The 23,568-nt window shown below is 42.2% G+C and overlaps 1 protein-coding gene across 3 annotated transcripts in view; it reads left to right on the top strand.

Moving 5' to 3' along the window:
• The window catches only part of RUNX1 (RUNX family transcription factor 1), a 178,948-nt gene extending 157,540 nt beyond the window's left edge, over positions 1 to 21,408 (top strand). For all 3 annotated transcript variants that reach the window (XM_064524656.1, XM_064524646.1, XM_064524653.1), the window contains 2 exons: positions 12,100 to 12,261; positions 15,892 to 21,408. In XM_064524656.1, coding sequence (XP_064380726.1) covers positions 12,100 to 12,261; positions 15,892 to 16,385 — 656 coding nt within the window. In that variant the 3' untranslated portion in view covers positions 16,386 to 21,408. The remainder of the gene's footprint in view (positions 1 to 12,099; positions 12,262 to 15,891) is intronic.
• The last annotated feature ends 2,160 nt before the right edge of the window (positions 21,409 to 23,568 follow it).

The following is a 23,568-nucleotide window of genomic DNA, read 5'->3' as shown; positions in this document are numbered from 1 at the left end:
GATACGCGCCCTGCTCGGGGCAGACCTTTACCCAAGTGCCCCAATGGGCAGCGAGTGCCTGGGACGCTGGTGAGAGCACCCTGCACGTTTGGAGCCCGGTGCCTGCTTTTTCAGGGGTCTCAGTTTCGGCACCTTGCTTTGGCAGCACTGCCAATTTGCTTCAGTCCAGCACCACTTCTGTGTGCGCTCATTCGCTGAACTTGTGGTTGGCATCTACAGCAGCTCTGGAGGGAGAAATACTTTTAACTTGAGTTCCTGCTGCCTGTGTCTTTTGCCCTTCAGATCTAGATTAGGTCTGCTCTGAAATCAGCCGATACAGCATGTAAATGTGGCCAGCAGAGCTAACATTCAAACTGGGCTGAAACCAGTGTACATCCTGAGCACTCCTGCTCCTTTGACTGTGGAGAAGAGTTGAACAGGAAGATAAGTCTTTACTTACCTTCCTCCTCTCAGTGTAGTCCTCTAGCCTTTTCTGATTTACTGGAGACTCACAGAGACGTCCTTCTGCCACCCTCTGGTGCTGTAGGTTACATGGGATTTGTGGTGGCCACAGCGTTACAGGAAGGCTCATTCCTTAGCTAAACAGGAAGTGCCAAGGTATTTCATAAAGGAAGGAGAGCATTTCTTAAAAGGTATTTTAAATATAGTTCTGGATTGAATGCCCCTGACAGTCCAGTGAGTTGGGGCTTTCAGCACATACTTCTGGGCTTAACTCATTTTCCACATGCAGTTTTGCAGACCTCCTCAAAACCAACTTGGTGGTTTAGAAGAGAAGATCATTTAATATTCTTTTCAATAAGTCTGTTTTTGTTTAGTATTTTAATGAGCAACAGTTTTTTAGTTATCTACTTTTCTAAAAAAATCTATGCATCATTCTAAATCTAACTCATTTTACAAATATATGTTCACATGGAGAAGACCTTACTTCACCTTGTAAATCAAAGCTGCACTCTGGAGAGCGGTTTCATACCACTGGGCTCAGTATCATTTTTCTCAAGGTGACCTCAGTTGCTGAAGTATGAAGGTTGCATTTGATATGTCACTTATTTTCTCTAAGTCAATAAAATGAACTAGTGTGTCTTTAGATCATCAGAGATCTGCTTATTACCAAAAGTTGTTTTAATCCTGATTTGTGTTGGAATTTAAAAGAATCCAAGCAGATTTCATTTGCCATCCAGAATAAGCATTTGGAGGGTGATACTCTGCTGTGTACGTGGAATGCCCCTAGATGAATTCCACTTTATTAGTTTATAGGCTTTCTTCTGAGCACTTGGGATGAGATCATGAAAGTGCAAATGGCTGTTATCTTCAAAGGCCCCTTTTATACTGACAAAACTCCACCTTACCAACTTGTGTTAATAATCTATTGCAATCCTAACTAGTTCACATCAAGGTCAGTGTTTTGTGGTGGATAAAATGACTGTAAACTCCAGAGAGTAAATTTTTTCTTATACTACTTTCATGTGGAAAATTGGGAGGGTAGCACTGAAAATATAAAAGAAGAGATTGATGGGGACTTTGTTTATCTGTAGGCTAAAGAAGTTTAATATGGTGTAATTAGTTCACATCATCAGGAGCAACCTTTAAGACACCCGAGGCCATGTTGTAGTCATTCCTTTATCACTTTGTTTCCCAGTAGACTGTAGTGACTTCCGCATTCAACTCTGCGCCTTCTTTTTATGCTACTTGTTTTCCAGTGGGAATAATTCATCTAAGGAATTTCAACCTCATATTTAATTGCCCTGAAACATAGGCACGAAGCTAGGAAACTGTTTCACTGTGACATGAACCCATGACTGCCTTTTCGAACACAGGCTCCCTACGGCAGAGTCCTGCTAACACAGTGGCTCAGAAGCTGGGCACTATGGTATCAGCAATGCCTTCCCAGGACTGGAAGGAACAGGCCTAGCCCAAAGGCATGGAGTTATTATCCTACAGAGTGCAAGTAGACCCATGTCTGCAAATATTCCGCAATGTGACTTCCAGGTCTTGGCCTAGGAGATATCTTGCCAATTCCTTTCGTCTCTCTCTGCTCCATAAAAGAGAAACTTTGGAGGTGTAGACAGGATGGGATTCATTTCACCTTATGCATCTCCAGTGGATGTAGTCGTCTAGGTTCTTTGTAACTGGGGAGAGAAATAGGTGTTCACTGGGTGTGATTCACCTGGCTTGTTTCAGATGTCTCCCTTAGGAGGAAACGACTTGCACCCCACAAGTGTCTGTTGTACCCTGTTGGCAATAAATGAAATCTAGACAATTAGCTCAGAGGTAGATAACTACACTGTAGGTCTCTCAGGTGGGATAAATCCTCCTCCAAGAGTCAGGACACCAGGAGACAACATTACATTTCGTACACAATTGGCACCCTAGTTCTGTGTCTGCATTTCCAGGGCATGATATGCCTGTCCAAGATAGGCTGAAACCAGCTCTTTCAGATACCAGCAGCAGGGTAGTGAGATGGGCCAACTGACCTGCTTCTGAGGTGAGCATTGCACCTATCTGAACTCTGGTCTGCCTCAGGTAGACTACTTTCAGGATGTGAACTAACTAGGACAAAGTGGATACGTCTCCCCCAAGCCATTGTTACAGGTGAACTTTCCCTCTCAGAGTGACATCAGGTATTTCACACATGCTCTGAGTCAGCCAGGCACTGAAATCTGCACCATGAGTGCTCTGCTGAACTGGAGCTTTGCTTTCTGCATGCTTCAGTTCTCCATCTGTTAAACTGAGGATTGTAATAATACCCTTCCTCATGGGGCAGTGTGGAGATCAAATAATCAACAGTCGGGAGGTGCTTGCATACTACTATGGTTCAGGGAAAGGCAAAGAGGAGAGGCAGTAGCCAGGGGCCTAGACCAGCTGATGGGAGAAGCTAGGGAGCAGAGAGGTGCATCAGGGATATAGCTTGTCAGTTGTTTGGTAAGGTTTGTCACAAGGACTGTGGCACCAGGTCAGAGAGAGCCGCCATAGGCCTCATGTTATCCCTCTCCAGGTTCAGAGAGATGTGATTTCTAGGTGTGGATTTACCCAGCCACCTAAGGGAGCAGTAACTCTTCCCATAGCTCATATCCACTACTCCCTAACCAGGTCACTGCAAATCATACACCCTCCCAGCAGCAGCCCAGCAACCTGCTTTCTCCCTAGTACCTCTAAAGCCAATGAGAAACTGCTGTGCCATGCAGTGAATAGGCAAGTGTGTGCGCATGCACACACATGTCTGTACTGTCACCCTTACACCTTCCCGCTCCTTCAGTCTGTGTCATGGGGCTCTCAGTGTCACACGATCTCCCAGGCTAGACACAGTGGGACGAAGGGTGAAGAGTCTGCTCCCCGCTGGTATCTGTCCCTGATTTCCTCACTGTTTCAGCTTGTGCTTTTGCAGTACGTTTAGAGATAGGGAAAAACACTGCCGCAGCATTGAGTCTGCCTGAATGTCTTTTACAGGGGAGCCAAAAGAGTGGAAGGTCAAGGTTGAATTCTTTTATTTTGTTCCTCGTTGATGTGGGGAGGGAGAGAAGAGGAGGACGGGGCAGTGGAATGGAGTCTCCCTCTTGAATAAATAACTGCTGCTCTCCAGGGTGAGTCATACCTCAGCAGACAAAGAACAATGCATCCTCAATTTGCAAAACTCAGCTTTCCAACTTCTGTGTGTCACTGGCACTGTGAGACTTTGCAGTTTGCCCATAATGCCATCATGCTCTTCAAAGCAACAGTGACGCCAGCCCAGAAGGAGTGTGCTTACTCAGGAGGAGAGATGGTTTATATTTCATTTGAGCAGCTTATGTACTAACCTGCTAGGACAGCACCTATGTTGATTGTGAAATCAGAGTTTTCACAGGTCAGAGTTTGGAGCTGTCTGTGCTTCCTGATTGTGGCATCAAGTTAGCAATGAAACTTGAGTAGCATTTTAGGGGACCTCCTGCCCCCAGCCAGTTATCATTGCTAAAATGCCTCATTTTGTTTCTTTACTGCACGTAGTGTATAGGCAGTTCTGTTAGTTTAGGCAGTTCTTTAAGGCAGCCTTAAACTTGAAGGAATATACATTTCTCTCCCTCCTTCCCCTTCCTCCTATGCCCAAAATATACGCAGCTAGAACAGGTGCTTTCCTCTGCTGCCTTTGGTATCATTTCCAGGCATATTAATATCATTAGAGAACTTACTTTCTTGACATGGACATGAAGAGTGAGAGAAATTCAAACGAACTATTAGGATGCATTCATTTGGTGTTCTCCCTTCCCTGCCATCTATTTCTAAAGAAAAGCTGGCTGAATATGTTCATATAAAACTTGCAGTCTTTCACTACATTCAGAACTGGAGGACTGATATGCTCAAAGGCACTGACAGATTTGCACCATTTTCTTCTGCAAGACCCTTTCTAGTACAGTGGTTAAAAGAAATGAGCTAACTTACTAATAAGGGCCACACAGAAGACCAGCTGGGGGTAGATTATGTGTAAAAAACGAATGCAAAGGGGAGCGAACAGTAGAATTGGCATTCGGCATCCCAGCGTCTAATCACACCACTCTTCTTCATGTTTTTTCATAGTCTTTTTTACTATATGTTTATGCCTCTTCAGGGACTCGTACCTTCCCGTATGTCTATGCAGCACCTAGCATATTTTGGGAAGTTCTGCATCAACATTAAGCACAGCCGCGAGAGCAAACAGCATTAACAACTTTTTTTTGAAAGGTTTCTGCTTGAGGATCATATTTTTCTCCTTTATTCTCGCAAGTCTGATGTCTCAGTTGTGCAGAAATTCTTTCATTCTTATATCCCACAGGAGATTTTATAGAGGCTTAAATGCCTCTAGAACTTATCTAGCCTTTGTAATGCTCCACAAAACCACAAAAATATTGAAATAAAGTGAAAGCAAACGTTGAGGCAGGAGATCTCTGCCAAAGGTCTCTCCTCCAGAGAATAGCTTGGGGTTTGTTTGTTGTTTTCCCCTCCCCCTGTAACTTAAAAATTTCCAGATAGGTGACATATCTGTCACTGTCATTCTCAACCAAAATAAATCCTGTCACCTGTTAGCAATCTAGAAGAGGCTTTTCAAGGCCACAGAGAGGAGTGAAGGCGCAGTCCCTTTACATTTCTAGTGGAAATTTCAAGGCTTTGAAAAGCTTTCCCTCGAGACAAATCAGCACTTGCACCCACCTCTGCAAAAGCTGCCTGTCTCCCAGCTGTTGCACGGGGAGGTGGCTCCATGGTGTGACAGTGGTTTCCCCAGCCCAGCGCGCGGAGGGAAACCACCCTGCAGGGTGACGGAGCTGCTGGTGGAATTTTACAGTTTGCTCTGTAATTTTCCAGCTCCTCATGTTTCAGAGCTGAGAGGTATGAGAATACCAGCTTTGTGCAGCGGCGGCTGCTGCCGCTGCTGCCAGCGATGAACTTGTCCTTTGGAAAGTCCCCCTTATTCAAGCTACTGACTAATTCTTTCAGCTGCTGGGAGATGATACACCTTTTCACGGTGCTGCATTAGGCTGAGGATTTGCTGGGTCTGGGGTGAGGAAGGGAGACTGAGTCATTTTGGATGCACTGCCTCAGAGACAGAGCAGGTCACAGTCAGGCAGGACCATGTCACTGCCCCTTGCAGTTCTTGTACCTTCACCTGAAGCTTTGGGGGCTAGGGAGGAGTAAAAACAAGCAAGTGGGAAGACGAGGCAGAGGAGAGAGACAGGCATGTGAACAATGTTGGAAGAGAGGGAAAGGGAGAGAAAAGAACTAAGAGAAGTTTGCAGGCAGGCTGCATCTTTCTCCTGAGCACAAAACTACCCAAAATCTTGTTGTGCTCACAGTCCATTTCCCCTATTAAGCAAGATACCTCTGTGAATGAACAAGTCTGATCAAGACCGTTCCTGCCTCACACTCAGAGGAAGGGAAAGTCACACATAAGAACAGTTTCCCTTCAGAAAGATTAGCAAATCAGACAGTGGGGGGGAGGGAGGAGGAACCAAATCCCAGAGTCAAAAAAGCCTTCCGAAGCAGTTAAAGCTCCTAGTCCTTCTTTATCTGCCTCTGTGTTTGACACCAACAAACTAATCCCAGCTTTCATTCGTCCCATCTCTTGTGCCAGTTGCTGCCTTTAAAGTGCTTGCCAGGTTGGTGGAGGAATTGGAAAGCTCGATGCCGTGCGACTTTTGGGGGTTGTTGCATATGACTGACAGAAATTTTTGCAACTTGAGAAAAATGTCTGGCAACAGCAGCAGCTATTTCACAATTCGTCTTCATCTCACTATGCCAAGGATGATGGGATTTTCACTGATACAGATAGTGGCTAATTAACTGCTCGGTACTGGGGGCTGACTCCCTTTTCTCTCCTGACTCTGGCTTTGTAAAATCACTTGGAGAAGGTCGTGTGTCAAGATAACTGTATTTTCAGCTAGGCAGGTATCATTTCTGAGGTGGAGGGGAGAGGAATGAGACGCAGCTTCCAGGCAGTACGTTTGGAGCTGCAGTTCAGCTGGAAGAGGAAAGTGGAAACGTGGGCTGAGTCAAAGGGATACCTGCTCCGTCTCAGACCACGACCGGCTCAGCCTCAATGCTGACTCGCACCACAACGCCCTGACTCACATCCTGCTGCTCCTTTCTGGAGCTTCCAGGAACACGCTGTATCATACTGAGATTTGGCTACGCTGCGCCTCTTGGCTACTCTCAGGCAGCCGTGTCTGACCTGCAGTGACACATTGAAAGCTGTCTTTCGCTGAACTCTCAGGGCATAAATCAGACTCAAAGGTGTATGGGACCCAATCCAGCACAAGGCAGGCACATCCACATAATCATTAAGCACACTTCCTTTTGTCTCATATGTGCAGTGGGACCTGCCATCTGATCTGAATTTGAAGCTTAAAGCTTTTAACATGGCTAAAAAGAGACATTTTGTGATTAGGGTATAGTATCTTGTGGGGAATTTCTTTCAGATAGCCATAGATTATTATTATTTATTGTATAGAAATAATATTTAATAATATATAGAAATGATAGGGTGATAGAAACAAACATTTTCAAGCCACATCCTGACCTGGCATTATGAGTCACTACAGCGCCACTGAAACATGCTGATTTATACCTGCTGAGTGCCTGACAGCATTTGTTTAGTGTGTTTTCTTTTGGGGGGAAAGGGATATAATATTTTAGGTCTCAAAGTGTGTGTCTCCTCTGAAAAAGAATCACATAGAAATAGCATCCCAGGACTTCATGTTTATTACATCTCAGTGACTTCTATGTCCTGCGTGCTCAGGATTGGTTTTGTAGACAAAAGGGTGCTCTGTGCAAGGCTCAGGAGATATGCTGGTTTTTTTGACTGATAGCTTTATCCGTTCATCACGTGTTCTCTGCATGAAGAGAGTTCTCTTTTTGTGCCACTTTGCTGTCAGTAACAACTTTTGGAGCCGAAATAGGTGCTGTGTCACATAAGGATAACTCCATTGCCTGGCAGGTGTTTGTTCGCCCCGCTTAGCCGTGCTACTTCTGCTGAGCAAGGGTGTTTTTCTGGCTGGGCACATACATCTCTCCTATGCATCTGTACTCTGGGATACCCACTGGGGCCAGAACTGCTCGTAAGGAAGATGCTACTTTTATGTAATTGCTATGCAGAGCTGGATTTAAACAGCTTTGGAGGCATCTGGGGTGGGAATGACTAACAGGCATTGCAAAGGTCGTCTTAAGGGCTGCAACGGCTCTGGGACAATTCGTGCGCAACACGGCATTTCCCCCGGGTCTCAAAGCCAGCCTTGCCACCGTGCTCTCCGCAACCGCAGTTGTGGTCACGCAGCGCTGGGCCCTGCCCACGGCCCTGGCAGGGCACGGGGGTTGCACCGGCCGCCGAGCCAAGCAGCGCTCGCTGCAGTAGGTACCAACGACGAGGTTGTGCAAGGCCTCCACTGCCACCTACTGATGAAAAGCTGACAGTGACATCTCTAAACGAAAGGCACAACCAGCAGACACCCACCTTCTTCAGGTTGTACTTTAATTTTTCCACCGTGAAGACCAGTGGAAAAATGCTAACTAGGACCACAAGACGCACCATGAAAGGGGGAGACTGGCCTTTCCGCAGAGCCTCTTGCCGGAGCTTGTTCCATTAAACTATTAAACATTATGCAACATTTGTACAGCGTAATTACAACTTTTTAAGACAAGCCGAACACAACCTTTTCATAGCAGTAAAACATGACGAGGCATGAAAGATGGTTCAATACTTTTTGCTTAATAGCTTGTTAGGCATGAGGCTAGAGGCCGAGAGCTAGTGACTACACAACAAGGTGTGAATTATTGCACCATAATTCTCACCCTGGAGTGTTTTATTGCAATTAATAACTGTTTTCATGTTTTAAATATATTTTCTCACACCATAAAAATCAGAAATGGAAAGTACTTGCTAATGGGAGAAATACCAGGAGAACTGGGCGCAGATCACCAACTGGAGCGACTTCCTTGGTTTTGTGCTATTTTGATCTTCTTTTAAATGATTCTGGAATCCTGTTTGGCTATAAAATGGCGTGGGCCCAAAGCTCTGTTATTTCCCTTTGTTGAAGCAGCTCTCCCTGCAAATCTCTTCAGAGATATTCTGAGTCGGGAAGCAACTCCCATTTATTTTCAGCATATTTTCACCAAATTCACTTCAGCCACACAAACCAACACATTCAGTTCCCCATGCCAAGCTACTAACTTCTGAGAAATGTATTTCTTATTTTGAAAGAAGGAAACAGATGAGAAGAATGGATTTGGAAAGAATTAGTTGCCTTTCTTGAATAGCCTAGTTCTGTGGCAAATTTGAAACTGTTCCAGTCTAATTTGGGGTAAACTGAAAGCTAAAGAAAACCAGATATCATGAAAATATAATAGTATTTGAGGCCCCTAATCCAGGTCTTACTGAAGCTGCTGGAAGTGCAAACCTGCCCTATAGTGGGAGCTGAGTCAGCCTCTTGATACTGAAATGGTGCCATAAAAATGCTACTTCAGTGATACGTTTCTCCACTTGTTATTAAACAACTATGAAAGTGATGCTTGAGGTTGTTCAGCAAAACCTACTTAAATATGTGTATAAAATATAATATGCTATATTAACATCATGGAATAGACTTGTAAAGTAGTTGATCTCAAAAAGCCAGTCTTTGATACCTAATAGCAAATATAGGGATTGGGAATACAGGTAACAAGAAATAAAATTGATTGGCAGTTAGAACTTGCACTGAAGAAAGACTTGATGGAATTATGAGATTAATAATGCAGGTGTCTCGGGCTGTCTGCCACTGTTTCCCAGAGGTCAGCAGTATTGTAAATGGAGAAGGTCAGATATGGTGGTAGTCTCTTTCTGGATGTTAGTAGACATGTATTTCACCCATTATCCAGTTTCTAGTCAGGACAGAGCATAAAGCTAATTCTAGTAACACTAAAGAGAGGAGACCATATTTTGATTTTGTCTTTTCAGTGTTTGGTAAACCTGTGACAAGGTCCCACTTCCCTTTCTGCTGCTGCTGCTTTTCTTACTGTTTCTTACTTCTTTTTACTGTTTTTTGTATGTTTATTGCACCTAGGCTTACTGTTTCTTACTTCTTCTTGCTGTCGTTCATACGTTTACGGCACCTGGGGCTGTTTTATGGATCAGCATCCCGCACGTGCTGGGCAAGGTGCAGGACAAAAATATAGCCCCTGTCTTGAAGAACTAGCAAGGTAAAAAACAAGAGAAAAGTGACAGAGACAGACAGAGCTTCTCGATCAGGCAAGGAAAGTTTGTTGCAGGAAAAAACAGTGGGTACGTTCTCTTCTTTCAGTCCAAACAATAAGGCTGGGTGGCAGCACCTCCTTCACTTCCATGCAGACCCCTCCAGAGAGGGAGACTTTTCCCCTCTTCTCTTCAATGCTAAGGGCAGAGCACTTGAAAGCAGGTGGTAGAACACTTCCAGTCAAAGGGGTTCAGCTGCAAAACAAACAACCAGAATAAATACTGGTGAAGTGGCCAACTTTAGGACACGCGCCATGACACCTCGTTTGAAAAAGCTGCTCTGCAACAGCAAAGAAGAGAAAAGAGGAACAGAAAGGAGTTTCCTCCCACCCGAGAAGGCAGAGAAGTAGAGTGCCTAGGGTCCCAAAAGGCAGCTCATCCCACAGTGGTAGTGCTTCACGCAGTCCCTGCAAGAGGCACGATAGTGAGAAGTCATTGGCTTCTTTGATCTGAGTCTTGGCAGAAGGCACCAAGGACTTGGTGGCGGGAAGACTAAACTATGTAGTTCCCATTCCTGGCTCAGAGTGATCCAAGTGCACATATTGGGCTTCTAGCACTCCCTGAACTGCAATCAATGGGGTTGTATGCTGAAATGAGGGAGGCAATGATTTATCCCCCTTTTAGAACTGAAACACGCAATGTCGTACCGTTACAAAGCTTGCTCTGCCAAAGTCCATGTGGTATTTATCCTAATGGCTACCCCTGGAGACTGTGTTCCCTCATCTGTTTCCCTGTCATCTGTAATAAACACTGGCCATACAGTAACAATGAGATGATTTTGTAATTCAGAATATGGTAGGCTTTGTGCCTATGCCTTTATGTTTGTTTGTACTAATGTCCATGGAATCCAATTGGATGTTGCTTTTAAAACAACATGAGTCAACCGAATTTATTTTTTAAGGAAGTCTGCCTGAGAAAAAAAATAAATATTAATAATATCTGAATTTGAATATGTTGCTCAGAAGGAAAATCTTTAGAAGAATTTCGTTTATTCTGCAAATGACTTTAGTAGTCTTTTTTTAAAGGCTAGGACTCTTGTATAAATCTTCCTTTCTAAACAGTTGAAGCAAACAAAATGTAAATCTCATCTCCATAAAGCACAACAAAATAATAATTTCCAGATGGCCTTTCTGATGGAAAATCAAAGTCCTTCATCTCAGACTTGGGAGATTTCCCTTCCATGCTGGTATCAGTTTTATCAGAATGCAGTTTGTCCAACATTTGCTTCTTTTGGAAAGACAATTATCTAGATGAAGCTGCAGGAAAATGCTCTTACTGTTGAGGAAGACAGTAAAGATAAAAAAAAATGTGGGCAGGTGAGAGGAGGGGAAAGAAGTTTTCTCACTTTGAGTTATAAGAAAACCAGACATTTCTATACATTGAAAAACACCAGTTTCGTATGCAAATATTAAATAAGCAAAACAGAGTTGTTTCTACATAGATGCAACTGGTTTGGACAAACTCCCTGCCATGCATCTTTGATTCCAAATGCCAGCCAAACTAGTCTTGAGGCTAGAAAATAATAGGTTAGTGTTTTGCCCCATTTAAGTAAATCTATGTGCATTTTGAGAATTTACTTCCAAGAACCAGAAATTTCTACGGAAAGCCTATGCTCACAGGGTAACTGCATTGTCAGCTTAGCAGCTCCATAGGCTTTGTGTACAGGATTTTGTTTCTGAAGTTCACCCACTGATAGCAGGATAGGTTATTCACCACTCTAAGTTATATTCCTGTATTTTATACGTAATTTATACAAAATACATGTTCACTTCATTAAGCCAGGGATTTTCAAAAGATTAAGGGAGTCAAATTCCCCAATCCTATTCATTCAGTTGGGAATCTGCTTCCTAAGGAGCCTAATTTTTCCCTTTCTCTCTCTCTCTCTCTCTATCTCTCTCTCTCTCTCTCTCTCTTTCTCACACACACACACACACCCCCACACAACCCACTATCTTCATTTTCTGTACTTATATACACACACAGAGACACTTGCAGTTCAGTATTTTTGTCTTCTTGGTGCCATGCAAGATATGCCTTTGTGGCAAAAAGTGCAGTGAGCACACAGCCTGAAATACTAATGTGTATCAGCAATGAATAGTCTCTCACCTTGGAAAGCTTAATCTGCTTTTCCCTGACTACCATCAATGTGAAATATCAAAAAGCTTCACAAGAAAAATTCAACTGATCAAAACCCACAGAAGCACAAATAATATTTTAAAAGCATTTCATCTGAAGGTCTCTTGACAAAGGGAATTATGGAACAGAAATGTGATTGTGTTAACATTTAAGTTTCTGTTGCCACCATGTGGTCTGGTTCACATATTTGATTGCAAAGTTTTATCATTCAAAACAGTCTATAGGTCTCTTTTTCATTGCAGACACAAGGCAAGTACAGCCGTCTCCACCATGGTCCTATGACCAGTCATACCAATATTTGGGCTCCATTGCAACGCCTTCGGTGCACCCCGCCACTCCAATATCCCCCGGGCGGGCTAGCGGCATGACATCCCTCACTGCAGAGCTTTCAAGCCGACTGTCAAGTAAGTTCCTTAAAATTAGTCCTCTGCACTGGGTCTCACCAAAGCCTCGTGGCTGATTCCAAAGCAAAATGACTGAAATGTCCTAGGATGCTGTCATGGCTTCTCTGCAATTGCAGCGAAGCCTATTCTGGGCCCTCCATGGGCAGCCTTCTCAAGTGGTTTACCTGGATTTGTGCAAAGAGTAAAGAAATCTGGTTTGGGGCACAACATGTCATTGTCAAAAAAAAAATATATAGTAAAATAGGAAAAAGTAGCATTAGCCACTTTGAAGATGTGTGTAACTGTAAAAATAGTTGAGAGATCTGGATAGCTATCATACCTGCCAAGAAATGAATGCCACAGATATTTCAGTTCTGTTTCCTTCCCTCACTCTAAATTCAGACCAGAGTATGGGTGGACACACTGAATGCAGGATGGCATTTTTCTAACATTTTAAGTGTTGCACTGTATTGTCATATTATGTCTTTGCCAAATTGTACTGCAGAGCTTTACAAACCAGCAAAAAATATAGTATAGAAGTGAAAGCTACCCCCTCAGTTTGCACCATGCACAACTGACATCTGCCAACTCTAACACCCACATATTGAACCAACATGTGCGTGTTCAACAGCAGGAATTTTCTTACCATCAGTGAGAGCCACGTAATTCAAATTCACGCACAGCTTTTTGAAAAATATCTCATTTGGGTGCACATATTGCTCTCATTTGAATACTCAGGGCTGCTTCTGAGATCAAAGAGAATCACTTGAATGTGCTCCAGCCTGTCCTATTGTTGTCAAATAGAACCTGCTTTGAAAAAGTCACATGGAGGATGCCTACCAAAAGCAAGTTATTTGTTAAGTCTGGGTACTATTTATATATTAGAGCTATCTGAAAAAGCAGGAAAACCTTCTGCAAAAAAATCTTGTTTTAAAAAAGTCTAAAAAATCATCTTTTTTATTGAGAAGCTAAATTTTTTAAAAATGAAAAAGTTCCCTTTTTACTTTTTCTCCAGTGTTTCCCTCCTCTTGCTCTCCTTTCCACTGGCAAAATGTAGAAATGGAGGAAAGCAAGAAGGAAAAAAAAAGATCTTCTTCCTAGCAACCAGAAAATTTCAAGTAAAACAGATTATTTCATCAAGGTTTTTATTTAGAAAAGTCATTTTTGATCACAGAATTGTTTGAAATCAAAACGGGTATGAGCTATTTTGATTTTCAAACAGGATACAGGGGTGCATGATGCATGTGTATTTGTGTGTGTGTGTGTGTGTGTGTTTTTACCAGCATTGTACACTGAGGTGGAAGTCTTTATCCTTCCCCTTCCACACAAACTGAGCATCAATCACTGAGAGGAAAATCTCTTCCAGTTCCACTGAAACAGAAATATACCATGTTTCCCAAATTCATTTATTCACACCGTAATGAGAGCCTGAACACTGACCTCATCACTCTGCACCAGTGTTTTATTGTTACTGACAGATCTTTGCGTTGCTGTAGTGCCCAAATGTCCTCATTGTGGACCGAGACCCTTACTGTGCTGCATGTGGTACAAACACCAAACACCACCGTGGTCCCTGCCCTGATGAGTGCACAGTCTAACGAAAGACAGACACGTACACGTAGGGTAACTGCACGCCATGTTCATCTTGTGACACGTGGTGAGCATGGAGGTAGAGCAGCAGCACTGCAGCACCTCAGGGGAACTGGGGCATGTTCCTTCTTTACGTGCCCCTGGTCAAAGTGATTTCCCTTGGGGCAGGCATGGTTTCTCCATGACTCTTGAAGGAACCAAGAAAAGCTTCTTTCACATGGCAGTGTTATTTTTTTCCTGTCTGAATTCTGTGCATGGAGGCTTATCGCTACACATTTTAAGTGTTTTTATAAGGCTTCTGAAATATTACTTCTATTTTAAATGTCATTCACTATTGCAATACTTGCTCCCCAGTCCTATTACTATCACACAAACATACTGTCTAAGGCATTTTTCCTTATGAAAGTCAGCACCAAGTTTGAAGTTTGTAGGCCCTACTATCTAAAGATACAGTGCTTCAAAAGAAAAAGCAAGGATATGGGACATACTTGAAACACCTTTGTGTTAAGTTTCATTATTCTGCTTTTTGTCAAACTGAGCAGAAGAAACCCTCATCTGATAAGTGATGTGTCTAGGCAACTCCAGTAAGTTTGGATTCTTTCTCAGGAAGGAGGTGTGGAAGGATCATTTAAAGTCTGGCAGGTTGTCAGATGCCACCTTCAACCTTAGCTACTCTGAAGCTCCTGCCATTACACAGGACAGGGGTGTCTTGTCATGTTAAATCTAAAAGTGCCAGGGCTTAGGGCAAAGAAGTGTGTTCAGGGTCCCACTGATCTCCCAGAAAAAAAAAAAAAAAAAAGGCAGAGAAACTCAAAACCAAAATGTACAGCATGTGTCAGAGCTTCTCTATGAAATTTATACAAATTCATCAAAGTGTTCTGGCTGTGTGGCTGATGAGCTTTCAGGACCTGGCACTGCAGTTTGTCTGCTCTAGCTTTAAATCTGGTCAGAGCCAAAAGCTTTGTTTTCTCTCTCCTTCTTCTCATGAGTATTTCCTTCAGCGCACGGCTCCTCTTCTGCAGACTCCACGCCTTGTCTGACAGGAGAAGTTGTCTTCTGGAAAGATTTTTTTCTTAATTATTATTGTTGTTATTTTAATCATGCATAGCTGCCAAATCTAGGGACTGACACCTTCCATTAATCTGAGTCATGATGAAGATCCTTTCTAAGAGGCCATTAGCTGCTCTGCTTGTTTAATCCCCACACACGAGGGAAGGAAATGGTGGAACTGAGTGTACTTTTACTCGTGTCAAACAAAGGGAAACAGAATTTGACTATCCTATGAAACATTTAGCTTAGCTGGATGAGACAGGTTTTCAGTACAAATGAAAAAAGAAAAAAAAGGATCCTCCCCAAATATATCATTCTGCTTTAGAAATGTATTGCTATTGTATTTTTTATATACTAATTAGAGCAAAGATTTTCAGAAGTTTGTAATGATTACGTAGACATTATATGAAGACCCAGATTTGAAGACCTTAAATGAACCTGATTAATCTTGACTTTGGTAGTGTTGAGAGTCAACATGGAACTGTATCTTAAGTACTAACAGCTGGGCTAAACCTGTGTATGTAAACCTAGCACCTATGTTAGTATACCTAAAGGGCAAATCAAATTGATTGCAAGGAGAGACTATGCAGAACCTGCACAGCTTATATTTAAGTCCCATCACTGTCACTGGTGAGGCACATGATTCAGAGCAAGGAACTTGAGATCTTTGTCCCTATTTCACCACCTAGTCAGTGAGCATGAGGACATGCTGAAAGTGTAAATACTTACATGTGCTGTAAGGTCTGTAAGAGCAAACACATACATATACAAAATAGGGTGAGAGCTTGGCACTCCTTTTTAATTGCCACTTTACTGAAATGAATCCAAAACATCCAGATCTACAAGTGTTGCAGTGACTTTATTAGAGATCAGGTATGGCTAGCTCTTTCAGTAACAGCACTCCTTTGGTTCATTGTAGAACAGAGTTTGGCTGCTGTTTATCGCCTTGAAAAGGTGAAATTCTGTTCTGACAGTTTAACATTTTCTCTGTTTTCCTTCTCTGCAATCCAGGTGCTCCAGAGTTGACTGCGTTCAGTGACCCCAGGGTAGGAATTGATCGCTCATTCTCCACGCTTCCCTCAATTTCTGATCCTCGGATGCACTACCCAGGAGCATTCACCTACACTCCGACGCCAGTCAGTTCAGGGATAGGAATCGGCATGTCTGCCATGTCCACAGCCACAAGATACCACACGTATCTCCCACCTCCATATCCTGGTTCATCTCAGGCCCAGGGCAGCCCATTCCAGACCAGCTCACCTTCTTACCACCTCTATTACGGGACATCTGCCGGGTCGTATCAGTTCTCCATGATCTCTGGGGGAGACCGGTCACCGCCACGTATCCACCCACCTTGCACCAATGCTTCCACGGGATCGACACTCCTCAACCCCAACCTTCCAAACCAAAGCGATGTGGTCGAGGCAGAAGGGAGCCACAGCAACTCCCCTACTAACATGGGTACCACAGCAAGGCTAGAGGAAGCGGTATGGCGACCATACTGAATGAATTTTAAGTAGTTATGGGCCAGGACTAATGTGCTTTCTATTTACCAATGCCCATAGGTATCCCATAAACACCCGTCTTGCTTGTGGGCCCTGCCATGTTTATACATCACTTTCAGAAGCAAACTATCCAGAAGTCAGTGCTTCCAGGAATGATGCACGTATTAGCCAGTCAGCTGTGTGGCTGGTGAAGTAACGTCATTCCCACAAAGTACCCCTCGCAGAGGGCTGAACTTCTGGAAAGGAGGACATTTAAGTTGGTGGTCTACAGGGAGTGAGGGTGGGTAGACAGATACCCAGTCTGTGTTCAGGCCTGTGGCTTCCAAACATCCCTGGGTTTGAAGGTCTCCGCAGCCCTAAAGAGAGTTTCAGTTCACTTCTATTTTTAAGATGTAAAACCTAACAAAATCTTAGTGAGTTTACTGCATCTTATGGACATATAACTATAAGGAAGTATAGGAAGATTCCCAGAGGGAAACTGTGAACGCTTCTGTTTTAGCAATGCTGTGAATGAGAGGTTTTATATGTTGGACTTTATTCTTTCTTTTTTTTTTTTAACCATGTTGTATATTCCAAAGAGTATGGAATTTTTTTATTGCTGTTATTTTGGTTTTTTTGTTTTGTTTGGGGTTTTTTTTTTAGGATGCAACTCATCCTGCTTTGCATCTAAGTTGTTTTATTTCTCTTGGCACCTTATAAATCGCAAAAAAAAAAGATTTAACTTTTTTTGTTGTTTTAATCATGCTTGCTTCTTTCTTGCTTTGTCAACTGAAAGAATCAGCCCCTTTTCAATGAGGTAATTTAACTTTTTCTCTTGGACTTTTTTTTAATACAACGGCTACAGCCTTGGGTCATTTTCAACTACTGTACTACTTTGATGAGTTCCTTGATATTTATGCTTGATATTTAGACTTTTCTTATTTGTTGATACTATTATTATTTAAATATGCCTATATTAAAAAAAGATCATCAATTGCCTTTTTTGGTAGCAGCCAAAGTTAAATTTATCACGTTGAAAAAGGCTGGAATAACGATGGGTAAAGTGACCTCCCGATTACCTACAAATATTGTTTACAATTATCTCCTTTTCATTTTACTCAGCTAACTCGGCTCAGATCCTCAAAGGTATTTAGGTGCCCAGCTCCCACTGAAATAATTTGGGCACCAAAATCTCTCTGAATTTCTGTGCCTTCCCATCCAGTGGAGTCATCTCTCCCCACTCCTCGCCCACTTTCCTTCAACACCAGTGGCAACCCTCAGGATCAGTAATAAGGTTAGACGTAGTTCATAAAGGAGACTGACTATTCCTTTAACTAAACAAATCCTCATAAGGCCCCATTCTGGTGCTGAGCTTATCTGGGCTTCCTAACAACTCCAGTAGAGGCCTCATATCTTTTCAAAGGCAAAACCCACGCACAGTTAGTATGGCCAGGGTGAGATCCTGGCTCTGATGGAATCAGCATGAGATTTGCTTCTGGCTTAACAGAGCCAAGATTTCTGTGCAGTACAAAAAACACGTTCCAGCATACTGGAAAATAGATTAATTTCATGCATCACAAAATAAACAGAACTGAACAGGATTGTCAAACTCATCTGGAAAGCAGGCTAGCAGAAAAGTGGCCTTAACGGTTCCAGTCACCACGATCTGAGGGAAGAGGAAGGATATTTCAAACTGGTGCACAAAATTTTCTCTCCTGTAGCAAATATACAATGCTTATACTAACAGCATGTTAATACAGAGTCGTCATTGTTGCCCATCGTTACAGCACAAACATATCAGATGTCACTGTAAAGTTTATGGCACTATTTTATTTGAGGGTTTGGTCTGAATGCAGTTGTTGTACTACTCATTAATTACAAACTGCTGATGTTGACACGTGTGCGTTCCAAATGATCTGATTGTTATTTAATGTACCTCTTAAATGAGTGAAACAATTGCAGGTCAACTCAGAGAGTATTTGAAAGCAGGACTTCAGATCAGTGTTTGATGTTTAAAAAAAAAAATTAAAATGATTCAAATTAAAAAGATCCTTGGCTGCAGGCAGCAAAACAGCTGGACTTATTTAAAACCATTTGTTTATCAAGTTTTTTTTTTTTATATGATTTTGCTTCTTTGTTTAAGTCAGATGCAGTAGCACTTTGGTATGAAAAAGTTACAAATTGAAGAATCTTACATTGTCAATAAGGTCATTTTTTGTGCAGAAAATAGGGGGTGTTTCAAGGGATGTCAGCAAAAGTTCAAAATGGTCTGTTAAAATACATACATGGCCTTGTGTTTTTAATTTAGCATAGTATTATTTACCCTTTTTGAGAGTATGCTCTGAACAAAAAGGCAGAAAACATCAAAGATTGTATCAGAACACTTAAAAGTATATTTTGGAAATACAGAGACCTTGCTGAGTATGGAAATATGGAGACCCTACCTGTTGTGACGTTTTACCTAGTTGGTATCTCACCTCTTCAGTAGCCTAAAAAAAGTCCTTCATCACTAAACAGTAGCTCTGTTGCAGAACCTAAAACTGTCGCTGTGCAATTAAAATCATCATTTTACCACAGTTTTCACACCTATCTTGTGACTGGACCGCCCAAGTGCATAGTATTGTGAGCATGAACCCAAAAGTGAGGGAGAGGCCCTAGCTGCTCCCCTACGGAGGGCATGTCTGCCGGTGGCCGGGTGACTTTGGCCTAGCGGGAGAAGTGAGGTTAATGTGGTTCATACACTCCCAGGCTTGTCTGTTGCCACAGCCATGACTGATTTCTATGAAAGCCCTTTGTTCATTTAAGCCCATAGTATTGTACTATCCACTTTTGAAACTAAAACAGCAGTGATTCACAAGAATGGAGAAATTGCATCCCTCAGCCTGGAGATTATGCGTAATCTTTAACATTTCTTATGTCTACACATGTACTTCCTTCACAGTTGCCTTAAAGCTGAGGCTTAATTTTGCACTCCCTGTGAACTGTATCAGAAATTGCAGAATTGGTACCCACACTTACCTTGTGTCTTTACTGACATGTAACAAAAACCTGGGATTTCTCAGTGTCTTGTGATAATTGCTAGCAAATAATTTTTTGAGGCTAACTTCTCAGTGTATGTCAAGCACAGAAGACTAAAGCAGCATCCTCTTTACAAAAGAAAATCTAAGTTTATTATCCCTTGCAATTAGTCTGTTTAATCACTGTGGGTTACACTGTGTTCACACGAGTGTTTATGAGAAACCGCAGTTTGTGCAAACCTATATTTTTGAAGCCAATCCCTGGCCCACTAAGAACAGCAAAGTGTTCTGAGGCTGTAAAAATGCTCTTATGTCATTCCTCTCATATCCAAAAACACTTAGCCAGTAGAAAGAAGACATTTGGTTAAAACTTTTCCCCCATGGACACATCTCCAAATTATAGTGTGCATATATATATTTCTATAATGTGTATATACACACACACATACAAAAAATATATATATATATAGTTTTATCATTCCAGTGGCTGAATGAAATCAAAAAAATACTATTGTGTTTCTCTTCACAAGTTGCATTCAGCAGAGTGCCTTGGATTCCCTCCCCTCCCGAAATAGGGTTAATCACGGCCCTTACTGTCAGCTTGTGTGTTCCTTTCACAAGACCCAATTTGTTGTCCAGATGCAGCCTTATCAATCAATTAATACAAATATATAGAGCCTAGTTCTCATTTACTCTAAGGCCCATTACTTTGCTCTTAAACTATATTTATGCTCACTTCAAGTGTTCCTGTTACACATCTAGAGCAATGTAAAGAGCTTTAGTGTAATGGGGAGCCAAACTGAGAGTGCATCACTGCTCCTAAGGATTTTATTTGGAGAATTATGACAAATTATCATCTGGAAAGGAGAAAAACGGTTTCCTCCAAATGGCCCACAGTCTTTGTCAGAGTGTTCTGAATTGCTTGAGCTCTTCAAACATTCATTATTGCTTTCTGGATGACCTTTTCCATTGGGGTATTTGAAGATTCAGGATAAGTGGATCATTTTCTATTTGAGCAAAACACTTTCTTGTCTTCCTGCATCAAAACATTCTAGTATTTTATTTTTGTTAACCTTGCTTGGTCAGTACCAATCACTTGGCATTTTTTCTCCTTGTCCTTGAAGGGTTGCATCAGCAGAGTTACTTGTATTTATGTATGTAAATAGATTTCAAAAGCTTCATAGCAAAATATTGTTAGTGCTTGTAATTACTCCGCATTTTTTTCATTTTTCTGTGTTTTTAATGAACTTACCTTTGTGTTTGCTTAAATACTGTAGTGAGACTTATTTCTTTCCAGATTAGTTATTTTAGGCTTCAAGATTAACTACATTTTATTCACTTTTGTAAACAGTTATAGCATGGTTTCTATTCAACACTCTTCACTTTTTTGTGGTAGGGGAGAAATGAATGTGCAAAAATCTGTGGGTTATTTGTGGTATTCTGGATACGATAGTTACATCTTTCTTTCAAACAAAAACTAAACTTTCAGTCTGAGATGGCAGTATGGTAAGTCTGAGAGGAGAACACAGTGGGAAACACACTCCTATCAGAATGGCATCAAAGTGTATTTGTTCAGCATTTACTGGATATGTTTACAAAACAGATGCTGCAACATACTGGAACAGTCACATTTTCCTTTGACACTGTCATGCTGAACATTTCCAGAAGGGGAAACTATCAAGTTCTGGAGGTTTGCTTTTTTGGTTTTGGTTACAGGGGATTTTTCTTTGGGGGGGGACAGGAGGGGGGAGGCTGCTGTTTTCTGGAACCAAATAGAAAAAAAAATAGAGTAGATTTTTCCCCCCACTACAGGAAGTCTCTAGATACCACATCAGAGTAGACTCTTGCTGTACATAGTGATGGCTGTGTCCAGTGCCGTGGGAGAATTCATTACAACTAGCACGCAGAGCAGCTGGACTGCTGCGTTAGTTCTGATGAAGACTTTCTTTCTTTCTTTGTACCACAGTTTCCTCTGTAAATTCAGTATCATAATTAGTGTGAACGACAAATAAAATGTTTGACAAGTATGCACATTGGCCTAGTGCGTTCTTTCATCAGGGAGAAAATCACTTTGTCAGAGAAAAAGTAACAATCAGAAAAAGGATATTGACAGTATATCACTCACAGCATCAAAAATAAGTTTCCACACATTTTATTAACTCTTTTTTTCTTTTTGACCATAAAACGTCGTTCTTCCTCTGTGGAGTGGCCTGGCAGAAGGCCTTCTATCCAACAGGACTATCAAAATAGGACTGAAATGGGATGTTGGATGTAGATAGACCTAGTAATTGAATTATATCTCTGGCTTCTTGATTAAATCTGAATATTCTAAGATTGTCGATAGCTCTTATTTTTCTCCCTTAATCTTTTTCCACTCGGGTTGAACCTTATTTCAGAAGCATCAAAACAGATAGTTTGGGTTATATTACTTATGAGATGCATTGGTTGTTTTTCTCTTTAACTAAACAGTGAAACAGTAGCGTTAATGAAACATTAATATGGGGGAACCAGGCTGTCAAAATCAGGAGAAAAACAGTTAATATTGAAAGGTCAATCTGAAAGCCTCACTATCTGTGCATACATACATATATATACACACACATCTATACATTTTCTAATATTGGTCCTACATAATACATTGCATTATATTAAAGAAGCTTTCAGTGGTCTCCTTCTATATAATAAAATATATATTAAGATTTACTTTCATCTGCCACTCTCAGTGAGAAACAAGCTACAAAACAAACCGTTAGAATTTTTCTGACAACATGCCAGATAGCACTGCATCTCTCAAATGATGATTCATATGATCATTTTAAGATTAGGGTCAGAAGAGTAAGAGAAAAGAGTTACTGAACTCCAGATACTAAAATTTCTAACCTATGTGAATTAACTCTCTTAATCATGCTCTGGTCAGAATCATGCAACTCTAACACACGCTTCTGACATGGTTACTGGTTACCCTGCTCCATACAACCATATGACTTTTTTTTTCTGGCACAATCCCATGTTATCCTAACAACATTGCACTTAGATTTTTGCAAGGGTTTACCACACATATTCTCCTCCTTACCCTATGAAACTCAAGAGGACTTGTCCAGAGGTGGATGTTTGACTGAGTACATACTCATTTTGTTTCCCACTTTAACACAAGGGGGAGAGAAGCTACAAATAGTGACAGTCAAAACAAAAATACTATACCCAAGGGCATCTCAGCAGACATATTTGCAGATAGTTTCTGAAGACCATAGGCAGGGCATACTAGAAGAGTTCTCATTTTGTATAAGTGGGCAAGGCATAGGAGTAAAACGGCCATTTCGGCCTGATGCACACGTTGCACTGCTGCAGAGACTCCACGTCTTTGTGAGAAAGGCGGTCCCCCCCCTTGACAGCAGCAACTTGGGCAGCTCTGAACGCCAGCTGGCCTGCAGAGGGGCCAACCAAGCCCCAAGCCCTCCAGAGGGCTGTGTCATTGTGCCCACATAGGTGGCACCTCCTCTCCTGCCCACTCACCCTCGGGGTCCCCCTGCCTTCCTCCCTGCTGCAGGGAGCTGGCAAAGTGGGCAGAAGGGTGAGCAGAGTGCATGCCAAGAGCAGGCAACGCGCAGGCCAAGCAGCCCACTGGGATCTCTGTGTGGCTTCTCCACTCCTTTTGGAAGCTGAGAAAGGCCAGTGCAGCCCCACACCTCTGGCTGTTTGAGGGGGAGAAAGAGAGAAAGGGCAAAGAAAGGTGAGGAGGCAAAGGCTGGAGGCTGCTTTTTGCGAGAGGAGGGGCTGGCAAGGAAGAATGCAGAAGGCTGTTGACTTGTTGTGCCTCACACCCTGACTGATGGCCATTGTCATGGGTGCTCTCCCACACTGCTTTGTTTGACTCGAGCAATGAGGAAGCATCCTGAAGTCAGGCTCCAGAGCAAAGCAGCCTGCAAGGCACTGTACAATTCAACACAGGTGTCCTAAAAAGACAACACAGGTAGGTGACCTCCGGTTTATGTGTTTTTTTCCCTCATTTCGGTGGCTTGTCTCACAAGACAGCAAACTTGGATTAGTGGTGCAGTTTGCTGTGCCCAGAAGTTATATTCCTTCTTCTGAGCAGGCATGGAAATGCTCATTATTGGTTTAACATAGGTGGTCACAAAACTGACAATAAACCGCATTATCTGCTCTGGGACAGCTCTTATTCACAGCAT

The sequence above is a fragment of the Dromaius novaehollandiae genome, chromosome 1, assembly GCF_036370855.1.
Source record: "Dromaius novaehollandiae isolate bDroNov1 chromosome 1, bDroNov1.hap1, whole genome shotgun sequence".
Lineage (NCBI taxonomy): Eukaryota > Metazoa > Chordata > Aves > Casuariiformes > Dromaiidae > Dromaius > Dromaius novaehollandiae.
Note: the sequence above shows the minus strand (reverse complement) of the source record. Positions and strands in the feature narration are given on the sequence as shown.